The sequence below is a fragment of the Amyelois transitella genome, chromosome 29, assembly GCF_032362555.1.
Source record: "Amyelois transitella isolate CPQ chromosome 29, ilAmyTran1.1, whole genome shotgun sequence".
Lineage (NCBI taxonomy): Eukaryota > Metazoa > Arthropoda > Insecta > Lepidoptera > Pyralidae > Amyelois > Amyelois transitella.
Window position 1 is genome coordinate 3,669,136 of NC_083532.1, and position 27,705 is coordinate 3,696,840.

The 27,705-nt window shown below is 36.8% G+C and overlaps 2 protein-coding genes across 2 annotated transcripts in view; one reads left to right on the forward strand and one right to left on the reverse strand.

Moving 5' to 3' along the window:
* Nucleotides 1-321: 321 nt before the first annotated feature.
* LOC106132227 (putative ATP-dependent RNA helicase TDRD12) lies at nt 322-14,073 on the forward strand. Its single transcript, XM_013331586.2, has 3 exons — nt 322-688; nt 1,123-2,000; nt 2,553-14,073. The coding sequence occupies exons 1-3, from the start codon at nt 417-419 to the stop codon at nt 7,181-7,183; spliced, it is 5,781 nt and encodes a 1,926-aa protein (XP_013187040.1). The 5' UTR covers nt 322-416; the 3' UTR covers nt 7,184-14,073.
* A 325-nt stretch (nt 14,074-14,398) lies between these two features.
* Nucleotides 14,399-27,705, reverse strand: part of LOC106132238 (WD repeat-containing protein 7) — a 109,832-nt gene continuing 96,525 nt past the window's right edge. The window contains exons 27-34 of the mRNA XM_060952788.1: nt 22,758-22,899; nt 22,107-22,160; nt 21,325-21,510; nt 20,511-20,637; nt 19,472-19,649; nt 18,866-18,992; nt 16,768-16,938; nt 14,399-16,260 (exon numbers count right to left, since the gene is read on the reverse strand). Of these exons, the coding sequence (XP_060808771.1) occupies nt 16,088-16,260; nt 16,768-16,938; nt 18,866-18,992; nt 19,472-19,649; nt 20,511-20,637; nt 21,325-21,510; nt 22,107-22,160; nt 22,758-22,899 (1,158 nt within the window). The 3' untranslated portion in view covers nt 14,399-16,087. The remainder of the gene's footprint in view (nt 16,261-16,767; nt 16,939-18,865; nt 18,993-19,471; nt 19,650-20,510; nt 20,638-21,324; nt 21,511-22,106; nt 22,161-22,757; nt 22,900-27,705) is intronic.

Consider the following 27,705-nt stretch of genomic DNA (forward strand, 5'->3'; position numbering starts at 1 on the left):
ATAACGGTAAACGAAGCCAAAAATATCGATAACCAGTCAGTACTTCATTTATTTAAGTATGCAGAGATCGTGGCAAGTGGAAAGAGGTAGTCTCTGCCTACCCCTCTGGGAAAGAGGCGTGATTTTATGTATGTATGTATGTATGTACTTCATTTATAACGGTAACTCTGTTTGACATTAATAACGATATCAATTTTTTACGGAAATTAACAAGGAATTGCCTCTGCTCATGCTTTGCTTTCACTTGCCGGCTCCATTGAACGAATGAAATAATCTGATTATTTAGAAGAAAAAAAAAGTTTTTCTTCTTGTGGCGCCGATATTGTGCAGTCGTTTGTTGTGTTGAATTTGCGAAAATAATTTGTAATTTCAGCTTTTTTTTCACAGCAATGCTCTGTACCTAGTTGAAAATAACTATGACATCAGATTCTTACCGTGTGGAGATTCTCCACTACATAAATCCTCATTTATTGTGGGTAGAAGTCGAAAACACAAAGTCAAAAGAATTTATTTTCGAACAAATTGGAGTTTACGGCGTTCTGCCACAAGAAGTTACCGTAGATGATGTTTCGCTTGAAGTGGAGACACGGAAATGTGATCAATGGACGCCGGCGGCTTTTCTTGTTATGAAGAAAGTGTTTTCGGAGTCTCTTGAAGTTTGGTTCAGCCCTGTGCATATAGACAGGCGGTAAGTTTGTTTACATACATATTTAAAAACACGTCTTTATGCCTTACGGGGCAGACAGAGCCATCAATCTCAAAAAGACTGTATACAGAGCAGAAAACTTTGCCTTTTGTGCTGTGCTTTATGACTTTCCGGCCACCTAATTCCCAAAATCATTGGGAATGAGGTTTTAGACTTTTTTGTGATATTTTCCTATCACAACTCCCTATTCACAACATATTTCCCTAGTAAATTAAGTTTTCACATAGTTTTAAACTAACTTGCCATTCAATGGATTTTGAAATTTCAAGCCTCTAGACCTCTGGGCTGTCTGTTGTTTGTCACTCACCTGATGGTAAGTGATGATGAAGACTAAGATGTTACATGCCTATGCTTATCTTCTACCATTATATCTATACCCATTTATTTTCCTAAAAGTTACTTTTATCATTTTACAGGACATCTATATTCGATGACAACATTCATAAATATGGCGAGTTGGTAGTGAAGAAAAAGAATGGAAAGTTAAAAGCTCTGACCCAACAACTTGTAAAATCTGGCTTTGCACTTTATGACACTGGCCTCTTTCACCAAGAACTGGGCGCGGGCAATTTAAAAACCAAATTGAATACCCACCAAAAACAAGATGTCATTAAACAGTTGGAAAAGTCTGGTAAAGAATGTAAGAAAGAATGGGAGATGGCCGTGAAGAGGAATACTAAGATATTTCACAGAACCCAAGACCTGGAATCTATGTTGACAGTCCATAATTTACACCAGCATGAAAAAGTGCAAGAACTTCTTCAGAACAAGATAAAAGATTTTGATAGGTGTAAGGACGCAGATGAGAATTCACTCGGGAGAGCTTCTTTAGTCAAAGAAAAGATTACGAAAATGATTTCTCAAGAGGTCTCTAAGTCTGGTAAGAAGAAGCTTGAAATTCTAAAGGGTAAACCTAAAAAGGCAACGAAAAATGATACTGAAAATATTTTGTTAGCCACAAAGAAATTTTTAGAACAAAACTCTGTTAATAAAGAAAAGCTTGAATGTTCAGATAATCATGATATTGTTTGTAGTGAAAATATGAAAATAGCTAATTATGCTGAGAACCACGCAACAACTAAACATTCTCTTGAAAATTCCATTGAACGAAATATACCTGAAGTTGTAGCATCCAATGAGAATGATCATAATTCTGTTCAGAACACAACAAAAAAACTAAAAAAGCTTATGGGAAAAAGAACCATTAAGGATAATATGGATTCTAATAAGCCTCATGATGAAAATATCATAGCAAACGCAGCTGAAGTAATGTCACCAACAAGATTACAAAAAGGTAGTATAATCATTTATATCTAATTGTAATTCTAGAGACTTAAAATTTGACATGTAAGTTCTTTATGTGGTCTAGTGCACTAGGAGAGTATTTCCCTAATTTCCCACGTGAAATGGGAATTATAAGATTTTATGTGGACAGAGCCAGGAGAGGTTCTTTAGTAAATTAATAACTTTTTCAAATATTTTTACATGTAGGTTTGTTTTCAGATAATGTTAAATCTTAACTTTGAAACAAATTTTTTACTACTGCATATAAAACCGAGAATTGGTTTTTGATGAATTTTATTAAAACTTATGTTGTAATAAATAGATAAATTAGAAAAACATATAGTAATTTGTTATGCAAGGATACAATATCAGCGAATGAGATGTTGCTACCATACAGTTTATTTTGTTACATTTGAAGCATTAGTAAAACATTTTACACATAGATTGGTCTTTAAAGTTATATATAGACAATACTTTTGGCCAAATATCTGAAAACAGACAAGGTTGTGCTTCTTTTAATTTGAAAGAAGTGAATTTGTAAAATCCAATTACTTTTTTACAGTAAAGAGGAAGAACAAGTCACCAAAAGTTCCTGCTTATGACATAAACTGTGAGAAGCGCGTGGCCTATGGACCTCCAGGTTTGGATCAATTTAAATTACCTCTTAAAATAGTCCCCCTTGTTACACAAGATGATGTTGTGAAACTAGAAGATAAAGTTTCTGAAAATCTTGAAGAAGCTCCCCAACGAAGAGACGCGTTTGATGGCTTAGACTCCGAAGTTAACATAAAAATAACCAATCAAGACATTCTTAAAAAGATACATGACGAAACATTAGATAAAGTTGAAGAACAATCTTCAGTGAAATCAGACAAAGGCGTGAATAAAATAACAAATGATAACAAATCACATACTGATTCTTCAAGTAAACCTCAAAAAACGCTGCGTTCTATAATATTGCAGAGGAAGTTAAAATTGTATAAAGAAAAATCTAAAATGAGTGATGATTCCCTATCTTCATCAGACTTTGCTAAAGATTCTTCAACAAGTGTTGAAGAAAAAGATGTTACAAACGAATCTGATGATGATATAGAAGATGTATTGCAGAAACTCAATTTAGAATATACGAAGAATTTAACTTCTAAAGAAGAAGTTAAGAAAGATGATACCGAAGAAGCGAACCAAGGAGAAGTGAAAACAAATGCCAATCCATTTAAAAATTTAGATGCTACCATATCTGTTTTTGTTGATAAATTGGTAACACCAGTTTTGATGGTTCACACGAAGATGAACAAGCGCATTCAGCCGTGTATGGAATTGAGAGATGTTAATTTCAACACTAACATTCATGTTGCTCTTGCTAATATGTCAGTAAAACATCCAATGATGATTCAGAGTGTGTCTTGGTTCACAATTCTTAGGGGATACAGCCTGTTCATGGTGAGTCCACTGAACAGTGGTAAAACTTTAGGTTATTTGCCGGCTGTTTGTCGTCTAGTCACAGATTATAGGACTGACACTGTTGATAATGTAGGTCCTAGTTGTATAATAGTGTGTGCTACTGCAAAAGCTGCTTCAGAGGTGGAGAAACTTAGCAAAATATTTTTAGGGTTGAAAGAAAGAGTTTTGACATGTTATACAGGGATGGACGAGTTGCATATCACAACAGCTTTACTAAACGGTTGCGATTTACTTATATGTACACCCTCTATATTAGTTCGGTTGATGCAAGTAGCTGATTTTGGTGTAGATTTACGTAGATTGGCAACATTCGTTTTGGATGATTGCGAGAGATTATCAGAGGTTTACATCAATGAGGTTAAATTTTTCTTGATAAAAATCAAAGAAATGCTCAAGACTAGGGCCAATAAGGAGTTGAGAGTACAGATTGTAGCTGCGTCCAGGATATGGTGTGATTTCATGGGTCCTCTTGCTAAAAAAGCACCAAATTCGGTAGTTTGTATAGGCGCTTTCCAAGAATGCGTACTTTATTCTAAAGCGAACACCAAAGTTACTTTTGTTAAAAAAGAAAACAAAATAAATGCAGTATTGGAATTCCTTAAACTAATAGACGGGTCAAAGAGGACTGTGATAGTCTGTCGCGATGATAAAGAAGTTGAAACGTTAGAGAAATGTCTTGTGCAACAGAAGAAAGTGGTTTTTGCTTGTAACAATACGATGACAGTACAAGATTTATATAATTACAGCAAGAACTGGGAAGAGTATCAGGAACCTCTGTTAGGTCCCATACTAGTTTGTTGCGATGGCAATTTGACACATTTGAACGTAACTAATGCGCATTACCTAATACATTTTTCGCTTCCTCAAATGTTCTCAATGTTTTGCAAAAGATTTGCAGTTTTGAACGATAATTATCCTTCAATTTTCAAGACTGATGACGAAAACGTTAAAATACAAGTTCTTCTTGAAGAGAGCAATGTTGAACAGTTACCTAAAATATTGAATTTTATTAAAAGATGCACAAATGAGGTTCCACAATTTTTAGATGATGTTTGTAGCAAGGTTTTAGCTGAAAAAGATGGTTCCAAAGCTAAAAACATGGTTCCTGTGTGCGACAATCTTCTTGCGATGGGAGATTGTCCAGATTTTTGGAATTGTCAAGAGCGTCATGCCGTAATGAAAGAGTATGATGAACCGAAGGAATGGATGCCTAAAAATGGTGTTGTGACATTTAAAATACTACATTACCACACGGCAGTTTTGTATTCCGTCAGATTACTTTCGAATGTAGTTAATGGCAAGACAGTGAAATACCCACAGACTTACAGCACATTATCGTTAAAAATGGGCATGTATTACAGCAAAGAGTCAAACAAAAAATTACATGGCGTACCCAAAGTAGGAGATGTTTGCGCAGTATCCGTGAAATTGAATTTCTTCGCTCGGTGTCAAGTAATGAAGATATTGAGTCATTATAAAAATGGAAACCCTAATTATGTACTGATCAAATTGATAGATGAAGAGAAATTTGAGCGTTGTAGCGATGTATACTTATACTATTTGCCTGATGAGCTTAGAAATATCGAAACCCATATAGTGCGTGTTAGATTGGCAAATGTGATGCCCAAAGACAAAGATGTGACGTTCTCTGATCTAGCTTTGAATCAGCTCAAGAGAGTTACTGACAAACAAGACTTATATCTGAGAGGAAAAGTTTCCTTAGCTATCGGAAATTGCGTTCTCGTAGATACATTGGAGGCATGTCAAGATCTTACATCTCTGAATGAAACTGTAGTCAGCGAAGACTTTAGAAAGATACTTCTTGACGCTCATGCGATTCCTAATCCAGAACATGTACCTAAACTTGAAAAGTTGTGTCATGAAGGGCAAATAGTTCTTGACATTGAGAAACAGTTAGTGGAAACGCCAAAACCTGTTAAAAACCAGTTAAAACCGGATTGGGCTCATCTAGATAATAGTGATATGCAGTCAGTGTATTTTACAACAGCTGAGTCTCCAGACGCTTTCTTCGTAAGACTCGTGAAATTTGATAGTTGTATGAATATTTTACTGAAAGACATTGAAAAGCACGTGACTGATAATTCCGACCCAGTCGCAGAAATCATGAAAGGAGATTATGTTTTAGCTAAGTTCCCTGATGATAATGTTTACGAGAGAGCTAGAATTGACGAAATTTATGATGAAAACAAAGTAAAATGTTTCTTTGTTGACCAAGGAGATTGGAGAGATATTTTGAGGAATGATATAATCGAAATACCTGAGAAATTTTTAATTCAAATGCCTTGTCAGGCTATAGAATGTCGTTTAGCTGGTGTTTCACCCGCAGGTGAAAGCTGGACTGAATTCGGCACTAATTGGTTTAATGATACATGTTTTGAAGACAATGAAGGGAACATTAAACAGCTCTACATTAAGTATTTCACCAAAGGAATAGCAACACATACAGATGGTCACAAGTACGGTGTAGTTTTGATTGACACAAACGGTGATCAGGATATCGTTATAAATCAATTGATGATTGAAAAGAATTTAGCTCAAGAAAATCCCGAAGAAGTGAAGTATTTTCAAGAATTCAATGCTAACAAACCGGAAACCGCAGATTGTATTGTGAATGAACCAGAAACTAGCGATAGCTTTAAAAATAAGGATGAAGAGGAATGGGAGAAAATATCAAATAATGAAATTGAGAAAGAAGAAACTCAAGAGTCTGAATTAGGTGAAGTAGATGATGAAATCCCCAAAATATCTCTTGACAGTGTCTTCGCTAGAAAGCCTATCAGATCAATGCCCTTAGTGCAAGATGATGACGATATTGACAGATGGGACATTAACATTACGGAGGAACTCTTGTCTATGTTTAGATTCAGTCAACATACAAGTGAAACATATCAGCATACCAATGAACATGTAAACAACGAAACTGAGCCCAATTGTCAGCCAATCAATTTACCTGCGATCAAATCTAGTGCAGAAACGATTCTAGATTCAGATTTTAAATCAATGATACTCAAATCTTTTGCTGAAGAAAAAAAAGTAGCGGAAGAAAGTACCACTTCTAATGTCGAAGAAGTAGAGAAGAAGAGAGAATTGGAATCTGAAAATAACAAAATAGAAAATAAGAAATCGGAAGAAATTGTTAACTGCCCGAAAGCAGCGGAAAAAACGAAATCTGTTGCGAACGCATCCAAAAATAATAAAATTGTAGAAATTCTAGATTCGGACGATATTTCGTCATCAGAAAGCAATATTTCTGCTAAAATTAAAGAAATGGAACAAGTAGATGAACTGAGAAAGCCGAAAGTAGTATGGCGTCAACGCAACGACGCGGTAATAATAAAAATACAACTTATAGGCGTCGAATCTTACGATTTGGAGATCAATGACAGAACTTTGAGATTTGAAACGAACGTAAACAACACTAAATATAGTTTCAATTTAGACTTGTACGGTGTTATTGATAACAAGAGTTATTATCATAGCAATAAAGGGTTGTATATTCTGATTAACTTGAAAAAAGTTTTGAACAAAAGATGGTTGACGTTAACCAAAGATGGCGGTTTGAAGAAGTGGATTGCTTATGATGTAGACGCGATAGATACGTCCTCCGACGAGGAAGCAGTTGATAAGGAAACTATAAAGAATGTCGTGAAGAACATGCAGCAATCTGATTCAGATTCGGACGATGATTTTGTCGATGATTCTAGATTTTAATATCTGTTTTGGGATTATTTTTTGTACAGTGTCAGTATGTTATTTGATCAATAACATCTACAACTTTGGGATTTTTGAAGCAAGAGTAAATAGGAGTGAATTTTAGCGTTAATCATACCGTATAACCGTTAGATAACTACTTACTATTTTTACCTTTCGGCAGATTGAGGTCTAATGCACTCAAATTTATAAAAGCTTTACCCTTATTTCCGTTCAGCGCTTCGCTTTTGTGGGAATATCCAAAAAATCTATTATTAAAAGATAGTTACTGAAATTTTTAAAATGTCTAACATTATGTTACTAAAAGAGCCGTAAATATGAAAGTGAAAGGTTTAAGAAATAGGGGAAGACCGAAAAAGAGATGGATGGATGGCGTAAAGGATAGTATGAGGAGAAAGGGAGTGACCAGTGAGATGGCAATTGACAGAAGTAATTGGAAAAAACTAACATACTGTGCCGACCCCGCGTTGAAAGTGGGAAAAGGTAACGACGAAGAAGAAGATTTTTAAAACTCCGCATATTATAAATTCTCCCTATTTTCTCTTGCCTGTATTTATGCGCTGTGGTCACAGATTACCCCCAATAGATTGAGCATCTTTCAATATCGCGTCGACAGTCACTTAACTAAGGGTGGAGCGGTAGCGTCATTTAATTAATAAGATAGATAGATAGATAATTCATTTATTTGATTTGCTACACACAATTTACAATTTCGTATGGAATACAAATTATTTAGGGTGTGAGTTGCAGCAATACAAAAAGGGTCACAACTCAACGTATTAGCCGAAACGAATAACTCGTATACAATGATATAATTTTCTTCCTTCAAATTCGAATTATCTGTGACTAGCTGTGCCCGCGACTTCGTCCGCGTGGAGTAGTTGTTTTGGGCATCATTGAAGCCCTCAAGGATGAATAATTTTCCCCGTTTTTTTCACATTTTCCATTATTTCTTCGCTCCTAATAGACGCAGCGTGATGTATATAGCCTAAAGCCTTCCTCTATAAATGGTCTATTCAACACAAAAAGAATTATCTGTGACTAGCTGTGCCCGCGACTTCGTCTGCGTGGAATAGTTATTTTGGGCATCATTGAAGCCCTCAAGGATGAATAATTTTCCCCGTTTTTTTTTTCACATTTTCAATATATTCATTCTAAATATGAGGGTAGATTTATGATAAACTAGAGGCCGCTCGCGACTTCGTCCGCATGGAAACCGTATCAATCCCGCGGTAACTCCGGGATAAAAAATAGCCTATATGTTATTCTGGGTCTTCAGCTACCTACATACAAAATTTCATTGTAATCGTTTCAGTAGTTTTTGCGTAAAAGAGTAACAAACGTCCATACTGACATACTCACAAAACTTTCGCATTTATAATATTAGTAGGATAAATGGCAGATTCCAAGAGCGTGTCTGAGTGCCAGCCGATCAAAATATGTATATTATGACTGAATTGAAACGGTTCGAATTTTATTAGAAGTGTGTACTATATACGCGTTAGATTTATGAAATATTTTTACTAGTAAGTACTTTTATATACATACATATTATCACGTCTATATCCCTTGCAGGGTAGACAGAGCCAACAGTCTTGTAAAGACTGATAGGCCACGTTCAGCTGTTTGGCTTTAAGATAGAATTGAGATTCAAATAGTGACAGGTTTCTAGCCCATCGCCTAAAAGAAGAATCCCAAGTTTATAAGCCTCCCCCTTAGTCGCCTTTTACGTGTGTGGTCCTATTCTTTTTTCCATTGGTGCCGGGAACCACACGGCAATACGGTACTTTTTAAACTCTTAATATCCCTGTAGGCGTATATAAATGAGTCGTATAGAAACAAAAACAGCAATCTGACATTTCACTAATTAGTGGTAAATAAAAAAAAACGTGTCATTCTTTAACATAATTGATAAATTTATCATTTATGATTTAATTTGGTAAATTAAAGGTTTGCATTTTAATTAAATATTACATTGGGTAGATTGCATTTAGAAGAAATTAATAAAATTTTAATATTTTTTTCAGATTGCTGCTTTTGATACTTAAATTTAAATATTGCTGGATTTGATTCTAAACAAACACCAGATTGCTGCTTTTGTTAATAGCTATGTCAAAGATTGCTGTCTTTGATTATAATAACGCAACACGTAATTTAGGGTTGTCACTCAAATTAAAGTTCACAAAGATTATTAACTTTTATTTATTTCACAAACATTTTTATTGTTTTCACAAAATTAAATTCTAAGTTCCTCAGATTCCTGAACTTCTTCACCACAATATATATCTTCAAAAGGCGTTTCTTGTAAGGCCTCCTGTTTTAATAATATTTCTTTATAAAAACTTAATTCAGTTAAGCCTTGCCATTCAGTACCAAAATGTTTGCTCAGTAATTTATTCACATCACTTAATTTGCTTTTATTAACAGCAACTAAGCTGGGCAGTATAATCGGATTTATCATGTTTATAAGTTTTCGTGGTCTGCAAATATTTTGAGCGGTAGCTAGATTACTTTTATAATATATTTCGCCCCTCACAAGCACGTTACCAGGTTTTTTTGAACGACGCAGAATAAATCTTTTACACTGGTTGAATTGAATATTCCAAGTTGTGGTGGGTTTTACGATATCTTTGATAGATGTCTTCCAGTCAAAAACCGTGCAATCTTCACCAAATTTTACTAATGTTGCGTTTTCAGACACAATATCTATGATTTCTTTGGGATGAAGTACTACCTCCATTTTACGCAGCTTTTTTTCTATGACTCCAAAAAAGCGATCAGCAGGCATAAAGGAATGACCGGTGACAGGAAAAATGACTTCTAAACTCTTAATGTTTCCATTTTGTAATAGCCATTTGCAGCACATACTAATTAAAATACAATTTTTGTTTTGCCCGCCGCATCCGTCTGCAACCAAATGAATTCTTGATATGCCCGTTTTATCAGTTTTACAAAGCCGGTCATAAACTGCAGATGCCACCAAATTCGCATTTTTGCTAAATTCGTCTTCTGTACAATAGTAAGAGAATACACGCTCTTTATTTAGAGGCAAATTTGAATGGCCTTCAACTACGGCTAAATTGTAGAAATATAATTGTCGGCTATAATAACAAGATTGGTCAGGCACCTTTGGTAACGGTAAATTTTTTTGGAAATCAAAAGATATTATTTTCAAGCCAGGTGTAGTGTCTCTCAAGTTTTCAAAAAATGATTTCTCTCTCAAAGAATGAACCCTCTTCTCTGTCATAAAATATATTTTTTTATTTTCGTCTTTTTCCATTTTGATTTTTTCTTTTAGTTCTAGACATTTTGAACAAACATCCGTTTGTGGTGTGCCGAAGCCTAAATTATATTCAGTGTTGAAAATATGCCGAAAGTATGATAATTTTACCCCAAGTTGTGCATTACGCTGGTCAGTATTATACATTACATAAAGTTTTTTAATATTCAATTCACATGGCAAGTATTTTCTTTCAGCTTCCTTGCTTTTTCGGCAGTAATGAGACTCTATACATTTAAGATTTTGAATAAAACGATGAACAGATTCTTTTTTCTCTGCATACTTTTCAGTCTTCCGATCACCTCCACGAGCTTCACGAGGAAATTCTTCCGTTTCATAAAACTTTTTCATCAAGTACTCCACTCTATACTTTTTAATGCCAAAAATACTCAAAAAAATTTTTTGGCAGATTGGCACTCTCTTCTTGTTAATGAATAGGGAATAGTTAGTTTTAAATTTCTTTTTGCCTTTAAAGTTAGGTCTTTTTTGGGTTTCTTTTAGTGAACACAGTTTGAAAAGAATTATATTTTGGTCATGCTTTGTCGAGTTCTTATAAAAATAAAGTTTAAATTAAGTTTCTTATAAGTTTAAAGCAGAGAAGACTAGTATATAATAGGATTGTATGAAATTTTTAGTACACAGGAAAGCTACCTATGTATTTAAATTTTTAATTAATGATTTTTGTTAAGTCTATTGTTCTTACTGCATTGCTATAAAATACCTGTTGTGATTTTAAATTAATTATTTTTGTGAAACCGATAAATAGTACTTGATACATAGCCATAAAATTTACCCTTATACCTACGCGGAATTTAATTTCAAGCCATGACCCGGGAACACAATCTGGTCAAACATTAGCGGAGGAGTTACAGGAGATGGTAAACTGTATGCATAAAGCTTTAAAAGAGAAAGGAATGAAAGTGAACGTAAGTAAAACTAAAACACTGGTTTTTGAAGAGAAAGAAATGTCAGCATGTAATATTTGGATTGGAGGAGAAAAAGTTGAGCAAGTGAAAGAGTTTGTATATCTAGGATCAAAGTTTACATCAGATGGCAAGTGTGATAGTGATATTGAAAGGAGAGTGAACGCGGGGAACATGGTGAATGGAGCTTTGCATGCCTTTATGAGCAGTCAGGAACTATCCAAAAAGGCTCGACTGGCTGTGCAAAGGGGCGTGTTGGTCCCAACATTAATGTATGGGAGTGAAAGTTGGCTATGGCAAAAGAAGCACGAAAGCAGAATAAATGCAGTGGAAATGAGAGCGTTAAGGAGTATGTTGGGTGTGAAATTGAGTGACCGGATAAGGAACAGCGTGATAAGGGAATGTTGTGATGTGAAAGAGTTACACACACAAACACAGTTACAGGAATAGAAAAGGGTATGTTTAGATGGTTCGTTCATGTGGAGAGGATGAATGAAAGCAGGTTGACTAAGCATAAGCAGATATAGAAGGAGAGTGTGGAGGGAAAGGTCGGAGTGGGAAGACCCAGACGAACGTATCTTGATCAAATTAAGGACGTCCTGGTAAAGGGTCAGGTCAAGAGTACCCGAAACCGCCGAGCTTGCATGAATCAATCATGAAAAGTATGCAGAGATCGTGGCAAGTGGAAAGATGTAGTCTCTGCCTACCCCTCCAGGAAAAAGGCGTGATTTTATGTATGTATGCATGTATCGTTGAGTTAGTATCGCCTAACACAATATTAACTTTGGGACTAGCTCAAACTGTTTAACTTGTCCCGTATAAATTTGTGTCTTAGTTATAGCCACTAAATTGCCTAAAATCTCTTGTAACAGAAATAGATTTGTATATAGGATACAAGGTATCGCTTGAGTTTAATTATATCTAATACCGCTTCCAAAGCGGAAACGTATGTGTTATTTTAGTTTTAAGTTTTTTATTACTTATTTGAACTTTCCTAAGTCTAAACAAAAGTCAAGTTATTGTGCAACTAAGTGTAAAAATGAAAAAAAAATCTTTTTTTTTATTGTGTTTTAGTATCCCAAAACATAAATCGTTTACTTTTGCTCAATCTGTGTGGTTTTCATAACACAGATGTTTTGCGCGTAACTTTCTATCATCAAAGTTTTTAGAAAAGATGCACAGTTCTCCAGTCATAATAATGTAACTGTGCACCTTTTCGGAGCTTGGCGGAAGATCTTCCTTTGGTTCTGTAATTTTTTTTTTCAAAGAAATGTAAATATTTTTTGATAGGCTGCTGTTCAAATCTAGGGATAAATTCAAACTGACATATATATGATTTATTATGTGTATGCCATTTTCTAAAGGTTGACTGGTAGAGAATAATTTTAAGCTATTGCGTTGCATTATACTATTTATATATTATACAGGTATTAAAGGTACGTTACGTGCGCGTTTAATACCTGTATTATTTATAAATGGTAGAAAATGCTTTTAGGCATTAAGTTCACTTGTAGTTTTAGGGCTCAATAAATTAAGTTTCAAATAAATAAATAGATTATTATCTTTTTTTTGCATTCATGTGTCCTCATCGGGTACTTATATTTATTAAGTTTTCTATAAGTTTTTTTGTAACACTTGAAACATTTACTACTGTTTCAGCCGAAGAGATTTTATGTTCTAAGTTTAGCTTGTAATTATAGTTTAAGAGTCATGCGTTTGATGCATGTTTTGACTACACGCGAACAAGTTATGTAGGTACACAAGTACACTAGCATACGAGTAATAAACCTGAGGGGTTAGTGCGAGTTTTACTCGTTCAAACGCGTCGAGCGAGTAAACGTAAGAGTGAATTTGTATAGAAATGCATTAGTGCCATCACGTTGCCACTAGATGGCGCTGATTAAATTATAAACATTGTGTGGGCCATGTGGGGCCCGAGCTTGACATAATAGCTTCTTAAATGCTTGTTCAAAGTTCAAACGCCGTCGGCCAATGCGGCCAGACCGCCTATACTTTGCAACGAAATGTGATATTCATTTCACATCGCTCCGGTAAAGCGTGCGTGACGCCATTTCGCTCTCTCTCTCTGAGACTAACCTAAGTCTCTAGTCTAGTCTTAAGTTTTTTTGCCCAACCGGTAATCACGGTTTTCTTATAAGGTCTTTAGGTTATAATTAGAGTGTAGGTACTAAGTCTTAAGAGTGCTTAGGTCTAGTCCTATTGTAAGAGAAAATTTAGTTTCTTAATTACCTAAACAATGTTTTGATTTACGTGATACGTAATGTGAAAGTCTGTATAATTATTTTTGGGGCGAAACTAAAATCATTCCTATTGTTTTTTGTAATGTAATGAATGATTGATGTAGGAATACGATACTAAATTAGTTTGGTTGCAAAATATAAAAAGTGGCATCAAGAATAACATAAATACATATTCAATTAACAAAATTTATATTAGTAAATTTACATATATACTAAGTAAAAAGTTTGTTTATCAAGAAAATTAACAAAATATCCTCTTATCCACGTTCGTTGCTGATCTTTGGTAACCAGATACTAACATGGATTTTTTTCTATACGATTGATATAGAACATTTTGTATGTGTTACTAACGTATAAGAAAAATGTTTTTATTTTCACATATGTGAAAAAAATATTTGTATGTCTTAAGTCCACTGCCTACGGGAGCCTAGGTTAAGTAAAATTAGTTTTTTTTTTTATAAATATTATATGTATTGTTTAATTTTCAATTTTGTTTCATTTGACTTTTGTCCTTTCTGCAAAAAAAGTGATTATTTATTTAACTCTATCAATTCTGTGTAACCACCCGGCGCTTCAGAAAAGGACCACTAGGCATTGTTACCATGGATGCTGTAAAAGGCGGCAAAGGGAAAGCTTAAAAACTTGAGATGATCGGGAATCTGTCACTATTTCAATCTCATATGTCCGTATGTATCAACGGTCTAAGATCCTGGGTAAAATTTGTTGATGAACAAAATAAAACAACAAAAAATATGTTTATAACCATTTATTATAATTTACATAACAGCATAACTTAAATACTTATAACAATACATACAACATAAACATCGATAAATTATATTCCAGCGTTAGATTCGCAAAAAGAAGTGAAAGATTGATTCGATTTCCTGATTTCCTGAACTGATTTAGATGCGGGTTTTCAGGAAAGTGTTTGTTATATTTAGGAGAAGGTTTTAGAAATTTAACCGACTTCAAAAAAGGAGGGTATCGACTGGAGGTCGTTCTATATTAACAAAAATTTTTTGAACAATTAAATTACTCGTACCTTCATTCTCTTTCATAATGCCAATCTAACGCCAGCCTATTAAATCGAAAAAACACAATTATTAAATGTACATTACATTATTTTTACAATAAACATGGATCTACATTTATTTTCTAATTTTATTCTAAATTACAAGCGTAACAATACAATGTTATATTTTATTGATTTTTGTTAGGTATATATAGTTTATATAAAACCGTTGGTTAAATGGTTTTAAATATTAAGAATGAAGTGCGAAACAGTGTTGCCCGATTGTCCACTGTCCATACATACATAAATCATGCCTCTTTCCCGGAGGGGTAGGCAGACACCACATCTTTCCACTTGCCACGCTCTCTGCATACTTCCTTCGCTTCATACACATTCATGACTCTCTACATGTAACCTTGTTGGTTTCGGGTACACTTGACCTGACCTTTTGCCAGAACGTCTTCGATTTGTTCAAGGTACGTTCGCCTAGGCCTTCCCACTCCAACAGTCCCATTCACACTCCCTTTCTATATTTGCTTAGTCAACCTGCTTTCATTCATCCCTTCGACTAGACCAAACAGCTGAACGTGGCCTATCAGTCTTTCGAGACTGCTGGCTCCGTCTAGCCCGCAAGGGATATAGACGTGATTATATGAATGAATGAATAAATGAAAAAGTTCCGAAAGTTTGTGTGCACAATTTATGATACAAACTTGTGGTACAACTTTAAAGCGTGCGCTACAAACATGCCATAACTAGCAGGAAACAAGCATAGCATAAATAAATAATTGCTACAATTACCACGAGCATTCACTCGTACCTTATTCTGAGTTATTAATTTTTTTTTAATTAAATTATTCTCTTTTAATACTCGTATAATTCCTTAACATTAATGTATTCGACCCAAATACATATGCCTTTCATAAGATATACATATAATTTATACTTTCATATACATTTTAATACTACATTGTTAGTTTCATTGGTCATGTTGTTTGAAGATAGATGCTGCCTCTGTAGTACGGCACACAAAAAAAAACCGCTGTTTCGCTTTTTTTTATTATGACGAGAAACGTGACGTCGATTGTTATTCGCGCGATAAAAACGGCGTCGCGCGTCGTGCCATGCTACGGATGCTGAGAAAGTAGCTCGGCTTAGTTGTCCTAACCTACGTTTTTTTTTGCAATTTTCTTCCAAACCAAAACAGTATTTGTAGGTACATGACCATAAAAGTAATATGACTACAAGTTTTTTTTTTCAACGACAATAATGGATACATAGTGGTAAATTTTTTAAAATCATTCATTCGTTAGTAATATGACTACGTTTTTTTTTTCAACGACAATCATGGATACAAAGTTGTTTTTTTTTTTTAAATTATTTTTTAAATATCGAACAGTCCTACTGTTTCTGAATCCGGCCGACCTACACGTTGAACCTGGTCTCAGAGCCGTCGGCCAGCATCAGCGTGACAGTCCTGGAGTTGGTCCACACCAGGCGAGCGAGCCTGGCCGGGTTCAGTCTCGCCACGTCCGCCATTGGCGCCGTGCTGTAGCATTTGACGCAGCGAGTCTGGGCGGCGCCGAGGCCGAACATGCCTGTAGAGATAACGCGGTTATTATAAATGATAAAGTTTGTTACATATATAGGTACCTGGAGAGTAAAATATAACGGTTATTATTAATGCGAACGGTTGTTACATACATATATAATATATAGTCACGTCTATATCCCTTGAGGGGTAGACAGAGCCTGAAATCTTGAAAAGATTGACAGGCAACGATCAGCTGTTCATCAGCAATTTTTTTCATCCGATTATCAGCAATTATTTATTTTATATACCAGTAGCTATTTATTTATTTCAGGGAGAATAAATACAATCATAACTTAGGCAAATTTTCAAACAACTCACAACAACAACTGTTGTGACAACAGTATTGTTATGTATTTGCAGCACACTCAATGTTAGATAATACAGCAATCTGTGTTTACGTTATTGGTTTTGCATTTACACATACTTGTTATAGATGTAAACTGTACGTGATAAATATAATGCAAAACTGTTTGTAAAAAAAAAAAAAACAAAAAAAAAAAAAATTACTCACCAGCCGTGCTCTGCCAGAACGACAGCCTGTTGTCGTGCGTCGCGTACGAGACTAGATAGCGGCCGTCCGGGCTGAACGCGCACGCGGTGACCGGCCCGCCGTGCGCCGCCAGCGACTGGCAGCGGCCCGCGCGCAGCTCGTACATCGCCAGCTGGCCCGTGTGGCTGCCCACTGGGTGTGTGTGTCATGTGATTAATTATACATACATACATACATATAATCACCACTGGGTGTGTGTGTCGTTATGATTACATACATACATACATACATACATATGGTCACCACTGGGTGTGTGTCGTTATGATTACATACATACATACATACATATGGTCACCACTGGGTGTGTGTGTCATTATGATTACATACATACATACATATGGTCACCACTGGGTGTGTGTCATTATGATTACATACATACATACATATGGTCACCACTGGGTGTGTGTCATATGATTACATACATATGGTCACCACTGGGTGTGTGTCATATGATTACATACAAACATACATAAATATGGTCACCACTGGGTGTGTGTCATATGATTACATACATACATACATACATATGGTCACCACTGGGTGTGTGTCATATGATTACATACATACATACATACATATGGTCACCACTGGGTGTGTGTCATATGATTACATACATACATATGGTCACCACTGGGTGTGTGTCATATGATTACATACATACATACATACATATGGTCACCACTGGGTGTGTGTCATATGATTACATACATATGGTCACCACTGGGTGTGTGTCATATGATTACATACATACATACATACATATGGTCACCACTGGGTGTGTGTGTCATGTGATTACATACATACATACATACATATGGTCACCACTGGGTGTGTGTGTCATGTGATTACATACATACATACATACATATGGTCACCACTGGGTGTGTGTCATATGATTACATACATACATACATACATATGGTCACCACTGGGTGTGTGTCATATGATTACATACATACATACATACATATGGTCACCACTGGGTGGGTGTCATATGATTACATACATACATACATACATATGGTCACCACTGGGTGTGTGTGTCATGTGATTACATACATACATACATACATATGGTCACCACTGGGTGTGTGTCATATGATTACATACATACATACATACATATGGTCACCACTGGGTGTGTGTCATATGATTACATACATACATACATACATATGGTCACCACTGGGTGGGTGTCATATGATTACATACATACATACATATGGTCACCACTGGGTGGGTGTCATATGATTACATACATACATACATATGGTCACCACTGGGTGTGTGTCATATGATTACATACATACATACATACATATGGTCACCACTGGGTGTGTGTCATATGATTTCATACATACATACATATGGTCACCACTGGGTGTGTGTCATATGATTTCATACATACATACATATGGTCACCACTGGGTGGGTGTCATATGATGACATACATACATACATATGGTCACCACTGGGTGGGTGTCATATGATTACATACATACATACATATGGTCACCACTGGGTGGGTGTCATATGATTACATACATACATACATATGGTCACCACTGGGTGGGTGTCATATGATTACATACATACATACATATGGTCACCACTGGGTGGGTGTCATATGATTACATACATACATACATATAATCACCACTGGGTGTGTCGCATGATTAATTACACATACATACATACATATGGTCACGCCTATATCCTTTGGGGGTTAGACAGAGCCAACAGTCTTAAAAAGACTGATAGGCCACGTTCAGCTGTTTGGCTTTATGATGGAATTGAGATCCCAAGTTTATAAGCCTATCACTTAGTCGACTTCTACGATATCCAAGTGGAAAAGATGGAATGGTTCTATTCTTTTTTCCATTGATGACACATTCTGTTATGTGTGTATAATAAATAAAATAGAAATAAAATTATACAAATAACGCTATTTATATTTAAGCTACCATATACATATAGATGGCGCTGTAAAAAAATATACGAATGACGATCATGCATCTCGTTCTTCCATGAAGAGAGAGAGAGAGAGAGAGGTACTCACCGGCTATCCTCCTGGTGGCGGGACAGTGGGAGACCTGGTTGTAGCGGCAGATGGCCGGGAACACTTCGTTGAGACCTTTACTCTTCAGATGAGACTGGTCGACGCAGTGCAGGATTATGTCCATAACCTGGAATTATAAAGCAAAATATATATTATATATCTTATATATAAAATTCTCGTGTCACAATGTTTGTCTCCGTACTCATCCGAAACGGCTTGACCGATTCTCATGAAACTTTGTGAGCATATTGAGTAGGTCTGAGAATCGGCCAACATCTATTTTTCATACCCCTTAGTGATAAGGGTTGTCCACACTTAACATTTTGTTTTAACTAGAAATTACTTAAAAAATATTTATATGGCAAAACAACGTTTGCCGGGACAGCTAGTAACATATAGATATAGGACGTCCTGGCCAAGGGTCAGGTCAAGAGTACCCGAAACCGCCGAGCTTGGATGAAGAGAGTTATGAATGTGGATGAAGCGAAGGAAGTATGCAGAGATCGTGGCAAGCGGAAAGGGGTAGTCTCTGCCTACCCCTCCGGTAAAGAGGCGTAATTTGATGTATGTACATACATACTCACCTCATTATAAAGCATCACTCACCTCGACCAACAACTCGGCCACTTCATTGTGCATCCTATCTATGAGCAGCTCTATGCCTCTGAGGACTTCGGCCCTGCCTTTCTGCAAGGCGTGGTAAGCTGGAGACGGTTGGCCACTCTGCTGGGCGGCGGCGCAGCGGGCTACCTCCCGGGCCATCGTAGTGATGAAGGCGGCGGGACTGAAAATGAGAAAACATATCATAAATGATTTTGTCTTTTCTCTTGTATTATGGACCTATTAGTAGCTAGAAATAAATGGATTTTATTTTTATTTTATAAGTAGTTTGGCACTAATAGAAAAAGTAACAGGACCACTCTATATCTTTGCCATGGATGTCGTATAAAGCGATTAGGGGATAAGCTTGATTGAGTGATTCTTCTTTTACGCAATGCTGTTGCAACGTATAACTACTTATTTAAATTTAAATTCTATCTTAAAGCCAAATAGCTGAACGTGGCCTGTCAGTCTTTTCAAGACTGTTGGCTCTGTCTACCCCGCAAAGGATATAGACGTGATTATATGTATGTATGTAATTTCTTAATTTCCATCCTTTTAAGTAAGGAATAACCTGTGTTAAGAGACCCCGCTCTTTAGTAACAACCTTAGTACCTATTTATGTTTACATCATTAAAGCTAAATTATTATTAATAGCACAAATATTAATTGAATCTTAATTTGTTAATTTCATTTAATACAATTTCACTAAGCTACCCATTCTTTTTTTTATTGGTGCCGGGAACCACACGGCACTAAAGGAATTATTAAAGAATATGTAGGCAACCTTCTTGCAAGACGCCCATAGCAACGGTTGCCATGGTTTTGTTAGTGATTTATGTCAAAAATATTTTTCATTGTAAAAGCTTCTTAATTTTAATGTTCATAATATACCTAATTATTTTTAAACTGATCATTTTCTCCTCTTTTCTCCTTCTTTCTTCTGTAGTAATTTAATAACTTTACAATCTATACTTCCTACAAATATAAAGAAATTATTTATTTATTTATGGTATATGTATATTTAAGGTAGATGCCACATTACCGGGCGGTGGCGATGAGCGTGAGCGCTTGCCGAGCGGTGCGGCACGAGTCCGCTTGCGGCGTGAGCGGCAGCCCGTATGTCATCGACGGCACTAGCTTGTCGGCGTCCGAGCACAGTTCTAGGAGCCCTGAGAGATGAGTGAGTAAAAATAAGTTGAGGTTATTATAAAAAAAAAAATGAAGGCGTGATCACATTTCTCTGATTAGTGAGTGTATATAATAATAATAATATACACGGGACAAATTGCACTGATTGAGTTTGCCTCGAAGTAAGTTCGAGACTTGTGTTATGAGATACTAACCCAACGATACTATATTTTATAATAAATACTTATATAGACAAACGTCCAAGACCCAGTTCAATCAGAAAAAGTTCTTTTCTCATCATGCCAAGGCCGGGATTCGAACCCGGGACCTCCGGTGTAACAGACAAGCGTACTACCGCTGAGCCACATAGGCCGTCAAATGTCGTATGTTGTAAAATAAAACATTTTAATTTTTTCATATTATGAATCACAATTTACAATGTATAATAACATAGCAACCATGGTGTAAATCACAAAGAGTAAGATGATAATGACTACATCCTACACTACTCCGGAGCCAAAACACTAGAACAACAACTCTTTCCATCATGTTCCTACCGTCACTCACTCAGAAACACCTGGCTGACGACGTCCAGGTGGGGCTCCCAGACTGTGAATCTGTCCCCAAGGTTAGACTTTGACTCACTCAATGTCTGATCGTGTCTAAATCACCAACAGCCTTATCTCTAGACAGACACTAGAACAATGACCGTTTCCACCATCACTCACCCAGCAGCACCTGGCTGACGTCCAGATAGGGCTCCCAGACGGTGAACCCGCGGCCCAGCAGGTCGACGGCGGCGCGCCGCAGCGGCGTGTGCGCGGGCAGGCGCGCGCTGGCCGGCGACAGCAGCAGGTGCGTCAGCGCCAGCGCAGTCAGCCGCGCCAGGTTGTTGGACGCGCTCAGGGTGAATCCTGATAGATACGTGATATACCATTGAGCCTGTGGCTTGTCACGGATCTCGACAAGAGGGGAAAGGATATCTTGAATCTAACATGTGGACGAACATTGGCCACTTAAAAATATATATGTTTATCTTCATCTCATCCATTCTCCATTATATTGGTCATCATTCATTGGCGCCGTGTGGTTCCACGGCACCATTAGAAAAGAAAGAATAGGACCACTCCATCTCATTCCCATGGATGTCGTAAAAGGTGACTAAGGGATATGCCTAAAAGAAGGATTCCACGTGGCCTATCAGTCTTTTTAAGACTGTTGGCTCTGTCTACCCCACAAGGGATACAGACGAGATTATATGTATGTATGTATATTGGTCATCATCATCTATCATCAAGACAAAAAGCTTAACGTGGCCTGTCAGTCTTTTCAAGAGTGTTGGCTCTACCCCCCAAAGGATATATATAGACGTGACTATACGAGTGAGTATGTAAAGTTATTTTGTAAATAAAATTATAATGAAGGTAGATACATAAAAAAAAATCCTTAACTTCTGCAGTCCTAAGTTAGTTAGTTAAAACGATAAAGTGTTACTTAAAATGAAACTTACCTTCAACCACGGAGCTCTTACGATCGCTCTTGTGACGACCTTTGCCGGCGGGACCTGATTGAAAAAATAATAAATAATTTTTGAAAATAAAAACATTTTAGTTTTGGCCTAGTAAATATTTTTTAATTTAGACTTGGGCTTGGAATATTTATTTTTACCGTGGTTCCGGGCAAGCGTCAAAGATGTCGTAAAAAGCGACTACGGGAATGTATTTATGTTCCCTTTTTTCGACAAAAACTAAGGAGTATTTAGGGCCATTATAATATTTTTGGCCAAAGATTATAAATTTATAATACAGTTTCTTATTTTTAGTGTGTTTTTGGCTTTCAATTGTAATTTTTCGCTTAGTTTTCACTAAGATTCGTGCTAGATACGGGGATATCCCTTGCGGGGTAGACAGAGCCAACAGTCTTGAAAAGACTGAATTGCCACGTTCAGCTATTTGGCTTTATGATAGAATTGAGATTCAAATAGTGACAGGTTGCTAGCCCATCGCCTAAAAAAAGAATCACAAGTTTGTAAGCCTATCCCTTAGTTGCCTTTCACGACATCCATGGGAAAGAGATGGAGTGGTCCTATTCTTTTTTTGTATTGGTGCCGGGAACCACACGGCACTTTTTCGTGTTAGATATGTACAAGACTCCCTCTCACCCTCGCTAGTGATGTCCTGCCCGAACTCGGAGCCGATGACGCCCAACAGCACGACTGCCGTGGTCTGCTTCCGCTTCAGTTCCGCCAGTGACGATGGCTTGCGGACTATCTCCTCCTCTTCTTCTTCGAATTCGTCTTCTTGCTGTTAAAAAGTACATACATACATACATATCACTCATCTCAACCGAGTCAGATAGTCAACACCGTGTTTTTGATCTCCGTATGAATTAATTTAAATAAACAGTGTAAAAGTGGTAGTCTAATTTTTAAAGTATAATAACCCTATTAGTTTCAACCGTAAATAATATATTAACGCATAGTATTCAACAAAACTAGTGTAATTAACATCATTACGTCGACGTGAATTGGATTTGTTTTTTCTGTGCGGGTACAGTGTTCACATTACTGTGTTTCGACCGCCAGGGCATCGTCGCGGTTACGCAGTCAACGCAAGTGCGATTATCGCGTGCAGTACCGGCGAAACGCGGTTCGTGCGTCACAGTGGAGTGTGTGTCATAGATTAAACAGGGTTGAGAGTCGTATATCGCTGCCTAATAGACATTGTTATACGAAATCCATAAATCGGCCAATATGAAGTGTGCTGGTTGTATGAAAACTACTAAGGATCAAAATTTTGTAAAATGTACATCGTCTTCCTGTGAAAAAAGTTTTTGCTCTTTATGTATAAACATAACAAATCTCACAGCGGACCGTAAAAAACTATGGAAATGCCCTGAGTGTTGTGCCACTAGCAAGAAGGGTGGTGATAATAGCCTCACACCAGTTCGAGCCAACAACGAAAATGTGACGACTCGTAAGAAGTCAGACTCAGCGGGAAATGAGTTGAGTCAATTAACTGATCAACTACGCACCTTAACTCAAGAATTCTCTTCCGTAAAATTAAATCTGGAAGACCTTACCCGCTCGTTATCATACACTAACGGAAGGATGGATGAGATAATGTCCAAAATAGTTGAAACCGAGGGACGAATTAGATATTTGGAGAAAAGGGACTTAGAAGTGGACATCCTGAAGGCAAAAATTAATAATCTCCAGAACGAATTAAATTCTCAAGCGCAGTATAACCTTTCCAATGAAATGGAAATTGTGGGAATACCAGAAAACACCAATGAAAACCTGCATCACGTTGTCCTTTTGGCGGCAAGGAAGGTGGGAGTATCTTTGGAGGAAAACGACATAGACTGGATTGCCCGGGTGGGTCCCAAAAGACCCCCTGTAACCGCAGCCTTGCCTGAGGACAGGCTGCTTGCCCCTCGTCCAGTTGTGGTTAGACTTCTGCGTCGTACAAAACGCGACCAATTTCTGAAAGCCTCGAAGTCTCGGAAAAATCTTTCCAGTACTGACCTGGACGTCTTAGGAAGTACCAGAAGAGTATTTTTTAACGAGCGATTGACAAGAGAGGGCAGATTACTTTTTCGTGATGCCCGGGCCAGAGCCAAACAGCAAGGATATGCTTTTTGCTGGTGTAATCATAGCACCATCTACATCAGACAGCGAGAGGGACAGGGGGCTGTACGCATATCATCGAAAAGCGATTTGGACCGTGTTCTTCCTGTGCAATCTCCATCCGGAACTTCAGAACATTAGGATTTTTCTTGTGCTTGTGTTGATTTTTTCTATATTGGGCTATTCTAAGAGGTTATGCTACTATCAGAGCAACGTAGTTTATGCAAACAAAGCTGTTTTGAATAAATTTGTAAAATTAAGCTTTCCAAAGGAATACTTTCTGGGTTCATACAAGGTGACACTCTCTGCAATGTATCTATGTTCAAGTAATGTTTGTGTCAATGGGTTTACTGTAAGTTTAATACTGCCAATTATGTTTTATCCATGTGTTTTTGACGCGTCAAAAAACAAAATGTTAATTTTATTCTGTTCGAAAATAAGGATATGGCTTACTGGAGGTATAATAATATTCATATATTTTTTTTTGATACTACTAACACATCCAAAATTGGAAAATTACCATATTAAAAGGCCTGGTTAACGACGAAATCACATCGAAATTGGATTCTATAAAAGTTAACTGTGAGATATTTGACGACGTTACCAGTTGCAAACGGTCTTTTAAACCAGTTCACGATTTTAAACTTCTTGCTTTTAACATTAGAGGAATAGGAAAGAATATCGACGCTATGCTTGTAGCTCTTCAGTCTCTTGACGTATCTTTTGACGTTATGGTCTTAACAGAGTGTCAGCTTTCTGCTTCAACAATTATACCTCACATCCCTAGTTATACTCACCACAGAACAAATAGATCTCACAACAAAAATAGTGGAGTTGTAGTTTACATCAAGGATAACTGGTGCGCCACAGTATCTGAACCTCCCATAGAAGAGGCTGATAGTTTAAAAGTCCACATTCCCAATGTCATGGACATTCTTGCCATATACCGTTCGCCTTCTTTTAAACATCTTGAAAATTTCCTTTCTTCTCTCCAAAATTGTATTGTAGACCATGGTATACCCTTCTTATTGGCAGGCGATATTAATGTTAATATATTGGATAGTCTGAGTACTTCAGATGATTTGGTATACATGTGTTTCATGGCGGAACACGGTTTCCTTCCAGCTATCACAGAGAGAACTAGAGGCTCACGTTGCATTGACCACATATATATCAAAAATATACGCAATCCTGAGGTCGCGAAGGGTATTGTATGGAATAATGCTATAACTGATCACTCTATGGTAATGGTTGGTATATGCGTCCAAAATCAAAAACCGGCCAGACCAAGTCGTGTTAAGTTAAGGCGCGATTACGAAGCTATAAGATTGGAACTAGCAACTGTTGACTGGAGCTGTGTTACCGTTATAGATGATGTTAATATCGCGAATGATAAGTTTATGGAGCGACTGAATGTTATCATTAATAAACACTCTCGAGAGATAACAGTAAGCAGATCTAAATTTAACCTTAAGCCATGGATAACTCCAGGGCTTATACGTTGTATGCGGCATAGAGATAGTTTACATTTGAGTTCAAAAAATGACCCTTCTAACATAAATGCCAAGGTCATATACAAACGCTACCATAACTTCTTTGTAGACCTTTTGAGAAAGGTCAAAACAGAATATGAGGATAAGAAACTTAAAGAAAATAAAAACAACCCTAAAGGTTTATGGCGTATCATTAAGGAAATAAGTAATTTAACTAACTCTAAGAAAGAGCCAACCGAACTACTTAAACAACCAGGGTGTCGCGACGTGCAGCAGTCTCTTGATAGCATTAATTTGCATTTCTCAACGGTAGGACAAAGACTAGCAAACGACATACTTTCTATAACTAACAAGACAGAGGCGGAACTTGTGGCAAACGTTAAAATTAAAAATAATCCCGTAAATTCATTGTTTCTTACTCCAACAGATACTGAGGAAGTTCAAGGTTTTATATCTGGTCTTAAAAATGAGAAAGCCCCGGGTATCGACGGTTTGGGAAACTCTTTGATTAAATATATTAAAAATGAAATTGCTATACCTCTCGTACATATATTTAACCTAAGTCTCCAGAGTGGCGTCTTCCCAACTGCCTGGAAAGTTGCCTGTATCTCACCAATCTATAAGGATGGAGTTAGAGACTCAGTAAATAACTATAGACCTATAGCACTTTTGGTTACTTTCTCTAAATTACTAGAAAAGCTTGTCAACAAGCGGTTATTAAAGTTTATTGAATGCCACAATTTACTATCCCCAAAACAATTTGGTTTCCGAAGGGGTAAGAGTACGGAGGATGCAGTCTCTCTCTTAATAAACACGGTTGCATCTCACCTTGATGAAAAACGGAACTGTATTGGTATGTTTTTGGACTTAACCAAGGCATTCGATACCGTGTCAGTGCCTATTCTCCTTGGAAAGCTGGAGTCCATGGGAATCCGTGGCCTCTGTCTTGATTGGTTTACGAGTTACTTGACGAACAGAAATCAGTGTGTAAGGATTGGTCAGGTCTCTAGTCAAACTAAGCCGGTACGATTTGGAGTTCCACAAGGAAGTATACTTGGACCAACCTTATTCCTACTGTACGTCAACGATATATTTGATATTGAAATTCCAAACTCCGTTGTTCTGTGTTACGCAGACGATACTGCACTGATTTTTCACGGTGCTACATGGGCTGAAGTTCATGATGCCGCTGAACGTGGTATGACTCTTGTTTCTGAATGGCTTCATAATAACCTATTAACCCTGAACACAAATAAGACCATGTATCTGTGCTTTCACAGGACTGCTGCGTCTGCCCCTAACCTAGATCTAAAAATACAAATTCATAGCAGGTTATGCAATATGCAGCACTGTTCTTGTGACGTTCTTACACGCGTTGAGTACATGAAATACCTTGGTGTTCACGTAGATGAAAATCTAAATTTTAAGAAACATATTGAGATTCTCTCCGCTCGAATAAGAAAGGTGGTTAATGTAATGCGTAATCTTAGAAATGCTGCGAGTATTGATACTCTGAAATCTGTGTACTACGCGATTTGTCAATCAATAATTATGTATTGTATTTCATGTTGGGGAAATGCTGCTAAGACTACTATTATTCGAGCTGAGAGGGCTCAGCGTTCGGTGTTGAAAACCATGCTTCGTAAACCATATAGATACCCGACAGATGATATTTATAGGGTGGCTGGTGTGCTTTCCGTGCGCCAACTTTATGTATTAAAAATGTCTGTTGCTATGCATAAATCAGTTCTTTCTGCCAGTAACTACGAAAATCTTGCAAATCGAAGAGTTTTTAGAGTACCGGTTCCCCTAGTTAACACAAGATTTGCGCAAAGGTTAGGCATCTTCATTAAAATATATATTTACAACTATGTAATCAAATTCTGCAATATTAAGAGAAAATCTATACGTGAAGCCCAGAGGCTTATTAAAAATTGGTTGTCTACTCTAAGTTATGATGAAACAGAAGAAATATTAATCATTGAAAG